The sequence below is a fragment of the Lipotes vexillifer genome, unplaced genomic scaffold, assembly GCF_000442215.2.
Source record: "Lipotes vexillifer unplaced genomic scaffold, Lipotes_vexillifer_v1.1 scaffold1003, whole genome shotgun sequence".
Lineage (NCBI taxonomy): Eukaryota > Metazoa > Chordata > Mammalia > Artiodactyla > Lipotidae > Lipotes > Lipotes vexillifer.
Genome location: NW_006798890.1, coordinates 2,217,144 through 2,223,296, shown reverse-complemented (window position 1 = coordinate 2,223,296; position 6,153 = coordinate 2,217,144). Strand labels below are relative to the sequence as shown.

Below are 6,153 nucleotides of genomic sequence, written 5' to 3'. Positions count from 1 at the left end.
ACGGGGAAAAGGAGAAAACAGATGCTTCAAGTGACTTTAAACTAAAAGACACTGGGTTAGGGTTGTATTTTCTCCACCCCACCCCACCCCAGGTCTCTGTTTTCTTTCAGTTTCTTATAAATAAGGCTTTAGGAGACCAAAGCAGCCACAAAACTTTTCCCCTCTCTTTTCTGCTTCCCTTAACTCAGTAACTCAGCTATCAGTCCCGGACTTTGCTTCTAACGCCAAAGCTTTTTTTTTTTTTTTTCATTGTAAACTATTAATTCAGGCAGCGGCTGTTGATAAACAAGAAGTCCATTTTTAAACTGCTAGAATCATTAGCACAGGGAAGGCGAGCTGCACAAATATTTCAGGAGGTTGCTCTTTTTTCCTGGCCCTGGTATCGCAGCTGGGCTTTCTGCATGTTGCAGCTGAATTTTTCAAAGCCCAGGGTAGAGTTTGTTTCATTTCTTCTCCCCCTTGAACTGAATGTCTTTGTTTCTTTAAACACAAATACAGACTACCCCCTACCAGAAGAAACAACTGCAAGTCTCTAGGTCTAAACTAATTGCAACTAAAATCTGTATTAGGAAAAAAAAATTGCAAACCACACACTGTAATTTAACTCTGAATATAATCACAGATACAAGGTGAGGTTGTTGAAATACTACCATATCACCTTCAGAACAAGGAAAGAAAATTGAGAGAAAGAAGAGAGATTATCCTTTCTATGCAAAAGTCACCGTTAGCGACAGTCACTGGTCAATTTACAAATAAAGTTGGTATTTATTTGTTTGTTGTTTTTTTTCCCTATTCCTATCCAAAAAAGGGTTGAAAACCCCATTCCAAACTTTAGTTTCTCCCCTTTTCTAGGATGCTGGCCAAACTCCACAAAATAAAACCAAAGAAAATGATGATAATTATGCAACATTCAGAACAAAGAACATAAGAATATATTTTTTTAAATGATTCATTGTGCACTTATGCCTGTAATGGGATTTTAACACACTGTAAAAATAAGTGTGCTGGCTCACTTCGCTTCTCATGCAACTGTAACGCAGGGAGATGAAGAACTCAAAGATGGGGTGAGTCGTGTTTTTTTTTCCAGAAGGAGGAGAAGTGTGAAGGAAAACCACGGCGTATAAAGAAACATGTATTTTCATCACAGATGGAGCAACACAGCCTATGGATATGATTCCGCAGCCAAGATAGTCCTGAGACCTCAGCCCAGCTGAGCACTTCAGGTAAACGACTCAGAAACAACTAAGCCTAAATTAAGTTACGATCTCATGTGCTGGTCCCCTTTCCATTTTGCATGCCAAGTCTTAGCAGCTTCTAGAGAGCTTAGGAGGCAGGAAGGGAAGAGGAATTCTAGCCACACAAGATTCTTAGGGAATCTTTGGGAATTATATTTCCGCTACATGTCTATAAAAGATTTGTCGGGTACATAATTCTTATGACTGTAGACGCAACATGTTCCTATCTTATTTGTGTACCCACACACATACATGTTTCTCTTTGTCTCACTGAGCCTGACATTTGGCCAGCAGGTTTTTCTCCCCCTTATTTGAAACCTCAAGCACTGAAAAAATTTGGATCTGATTATTTCCGGATCACAGGACCAGCACTTTAAAATGGATGAAATGCAAGCAAATTGCCCACTAGAGCCGGAGGGGGTAAATGCTTTCAAAATAACTCATACCTTTCTATTATGGATGTGCTGGCCCCTCAAAAGCCTCCCCAGAACGTCACAGTGGCTTCTGATTCAGATGAAGAAACTCTACCAGGTAATGCCAACCAAAACTGTCATGTCTTACTTTCCACCACCAGCCCCTAATGCCCCTAATGCAATCTACAACTGCTTTCCTTTTTTGTTTTCATTTTTAAAGAAAAATATATACACTAACATTTTTTTAAGTTACAAGATTAACTACTTTTTGGAATTTTCAGCCACGTTATGATGGCCGTTTATTAATGGCAGAGTCCACATTTGTCATGATCATCAGCCTCCTTTTTATTGCTAGGATGTGTCTAGTCTCAGAGAGCACAATGAAAACGGCCCAGTGAGTCGCTGAGAATTAAACAGTGAGCTCATTATCTGGTTTGGTCTGAGAGCAGTAATTCTGGTCAAACGGAATCTTCTGGTAAACTACGAAATTATCTAATGATGGCATAGATACTAGTTACCAACTTCCAAAGATTCGAGGCAGAAGAAATACCAAAAGCAAAAATATTTTAAATTCTCTGGGAACATTCGGGAGGCCGTCGTGAACACCCAGCTCTCGGCCCCCAACGCACAGACATAGAAGGTACAAGTTGTGGAACCAGAATCAAACTTTGGAACAGGAAGCCTTAGAAACTGCCACTTACTGTCTGTACCCTTGAGCACATCCTTGAACCTTAATGTCTTCATCTAGAAAATGGGAATCACAGTAATAAGAAGCCAGTGCTTCTACATCTGTCCCCTCGAAACAGCCCGCAAGGTAGGCAGAGCTCAGCTGGCATGAGGACAGAGGAGGGAACGTGTGGGGGACAAACGCTGAAAACTATAAAGCACTGTGCACAGGGAGCGAGCATCATCGGGCCATCGCCACAAAGCTGACCGCCTCCATAAAGTCCAGATGTTTACTTTCTTTCCTTGTCAGGACTTCGAAAAGCAGAGTGTCGGGTATTTAATAATAAGAAAGGAAAAATGTAGCATCTGGTAATTTGGCCTTTTCAGCTGTTTGGAATCTGGATAAACAGGACTCTGTCATAAACAGATCGTGATTCTTATTGTAAATGATGACAATGTTAGTCCATGACGACGCACCATCCCCAGTGCCTCCTAACTCCAGATCTGGAAACGCAGAGCACCCCAACATTTACGGACAAGCTGCTGGATTCAAGAGCTCACTCCCTTCCTCGGCTTAGGGTCTGTCCGAAACGGAAGGCAGATCATTTGAAACCTGATTCCAAACCAAGCAATACTGTCTTCTCTCCGGTCACCAGGCAGCAGTGGCCACAAAAGACCTGCAGCTTGGCTCCTCTCAGCTTCCTCTGGCTAGGGCACCAGAGTTAAAGTCGTTAAAGTCAACATTTAAAAAATCAAACCTCTCTCCCTCCTCACCCTACCCTCATTATCTCAAGTATCGCTGACCATAACACGGTGCCCTACAAGAATTAATAAAAGTGACCCCTTTTTCCTTCTTAGTTTATAAAGTATTCTTACAACAACTGTTTCATTTTCCCTTGGGAGGAAGCATTATTACCTCTCGTGCAAATGGAAAACCAGAAGTTGAGAACGTTAAACACATTACAAGAGTAATCTCCAAAATAACCAGGGACTGAGGCGGCCCTTTCACACTCTATCACTAATGCTCTCTTCAGTCTTTCCAAGTAAGTCTCACCGTAGATTTACAAATGAGGAAACTAAGGCTCAGAGAAGGGAAATAACTTCCCCCGGTCCCACAGATCCTGGATGGCAGAGTCTTACAATTTCCAGCACGGTCAATAAATATTTTTCAGTTGGTATTCTTACCTGTCTGTTTCCAATAAGCCTGAGACTTGGAGCTAGACACCAAATATTCAAAGGGTTGCGATGTCTAGGGAATATTTGAGTGGGAATGGCGGCAGTAAGAAGGTTTCCTTTATGGCATTTTCAAGAGGGCTGCCCAGCTTTGGTTTTGTGTCAGGCCACTGCCTGGCTTGACTATGGGGAAAAATTCGCACAGAGGGACAGAGGCCAGGTCCGTAAGCAATGGGCTGGCCAGAAACCCCGCACCAGGTAGGCCTCAGTTTCCTCATCTTTTAAATGGGTGGGACAAATCCTACCCCACCAGCCTTGCTGGGGGCTTTGAAGAAAACAGAAGCATCTTAAAAAAGTTTAATCAGTACAACCATCTTAAGGTACAAAGAAAGAGGCACTTCCTCACGTTCTTTTATCCTCCTCTGCCCCTTTCAAATATAATCCTGATTTAAAGATCTCATGTTTTAGACATTATGGGTGTGTGGATAAAAATAATTGGGATTTTAGGGAATGGAAGTCAGAAGGTGTACACGATGCATCCAGACGAAAGGTCTCTAACTACGGCTTGGAACAAAGGCTATGTTTGGGAGAGCCATTTATTAGGTCTGCAGAGAACTCGATCTTCAATTGACAGATATTTTTTTTAAACACAAAATGTTGCAGGAGGCTATCTATTTAAGGGAGGATTGTGTATGGAGGGGGGCAAGGGAGGGAGCTCAGGGCAGCAAATATTACTCATGTCTTGCTGCACAGCCCTCTCTCTCCCTAGTAAAAGAGAACCTCATGTGTGTATTCCAGTAACAATACACTAAAGGCGTTTTTTTCTATATCTACCCTTTAAAAAATGACCTCCATCTCTTGGAGAAGAGACTGACATTTAAAACGAGACAAGAAATAGTGTTCTCCTATGAAGTCAGGTGTTTTCATTAAAAAGAAAAAAGTGTTTATATTTATTTCATTTTACCAGTCTTTGCATTGGGGAGTTGGGGTTTTTTTGTTTTGTTTTGTTTTTAACCTAAAAGGAGTTCTCATCTCTAAAAGCAAGCCACCCTACCTTTTCTAAGTTGCTGGGGCTGATTGATGCTAAAGTAGTGATCTACAGAGCCACCTAAAAGGAGTTCTCATCTCTAAAAGCAAGCCACCCTACCTTTTCTAAGTTGCTGGGGCTGATTGATGCTAAAGTAGTGATGCCTACAGAGCCATAAAACACACTTTTTGTCCTTCCTTAAGAATCAGCTGTAAATAGAACCAAGAGGTCCCAAACACTGAAATAATGAAATCCCAAAGCTTTGGTTTCTCCCAGGGAAAAAAAGGTGGGGGCAGGGAGGAGGACACGGTGCCTCAACGATTTCCCCAATTTCTGGTTAATTATCTGTCAGCATGAAACTTATAAATAATGGCTCAATAATAATTAACTGTGATGAGAAGAACATGTTCATGAGAATCCAGCCTCATTGCTGACTTTGACCCATTAATTATACTGGAGCCTGCACCTTATACCCACCAGCCTCACTGGGTAGAGGAAGGGTATTGCAAACTAACTTTTGACCCAAAACTATGCTCTGAAGCATCAAATACAGAACAGCCATTGTTAAAGTCGGGACTTGACTCAGGCTAGATTATAGATTCATAAAATTTTCCATCAGGAATCCAGAAATCATCTGGTATAATTAATTCCTTACTTGACAGATGGGGAAACTGAGGTCCCAACAGGCGAGGGGTCTTGCTGAAGGCTTCTGGTTTTTGTTATTGAGAGAGACTGGAATACTTCAAAGGATGCCTTTAGCAGCCTCAGAGATAGACATACTCGAGTTGCTACTCATCCTAATTTATAATAAGATTTTGACAAGTTTCACACAACTTTTATCAGAAACATACAGAAGCAAAATTATGTAATCTGAGCTGTCTATACACCCTTCTCCCCCAATATAGGCTACTGAGTTTAAATTAGATGCTTCCTAAACAATCATCGTTTCAGAATGACAAGCGAGTCCCAAACAACTCGAGAGAAACTGATGAACTCCGGAGAAAGTTCTACCAAGTTTTCTCCGGAGGATTCCTACAAAGGCCTGCGGTGGAAACGTCAGAGAGCCCAAATCTCTCCACACCCACGGCCAGGCACGTCGGCGGGGCCAGACTTACCCTTACCGGCGGCAGAGGCCTTGGACGGACCGTAGTCTCGGGGGCTCCGGGGCTCGAGGAGGTCGTGGGCGCGCAGTGGCGCGGGCAGCAAGTCACGCGGACCCCCATCCCCGCAGCCCCCGCTGCTCACCGTGACCCTGAAGGCCATGTGCGGGCCGAGGCCAGCGGGCCCCCGGCCGGGACCCGGAGCGCCGGGGGCCTCCTTCGGCCTCTTGTCTGAGTGCGCCTCGGCCACCTCGCAGTGCATGGCGCCGGGGCGGGGCGCACCGCTGGAGGTCGCGCCGGGCTCCTGCGGAGGGGAGAAAGCACAGGCGCGTTAGAATGAGCGGAGCGGTCCCCTTCTCGTCCAGAGGCCGAGGTTTGGGCAGGTCACCATCCCTCCGTTTATTCCTCCTTTTTGAAATGGGTTCGCGCTCACCCTAACGTGACACTCACCCTAACCTACCTGATCCGCGTAAAAGGCCCCTTCCAGGGCGCAGGAGCGGCTGGCCGTCCTTCCCTGGCTTGTGGAGGGCCCGGCCACC

General features: G+C 44.3%; 1 protein-coding gene across 2 annotated transcripts in view; it reads right to left on the bottom strand.

Moving 5' to 3' along the window:
- GLIS1 (GLIS family zinc finger 1) overlaps positions 1-5,876 on the bottom strand; it is a 228,381-nt gene extending 222,505 nt beyond the window's left edge. For both annotated transcript variants that reach the window (XM_007471167.1, XM_007471168.1), the window contains exon 1: positions 5,630-5,876. In XM_007471167.1, the coding sequence (XP_007471229.1) occupies positions 5,630-5,876 (247 nt within the window). The remainder of the gene's footprint in view (positions 1-5,629) is intronic.
- Between the last annotated feature and the right edge of the window lie 277 nt (positions 5,877-6,153).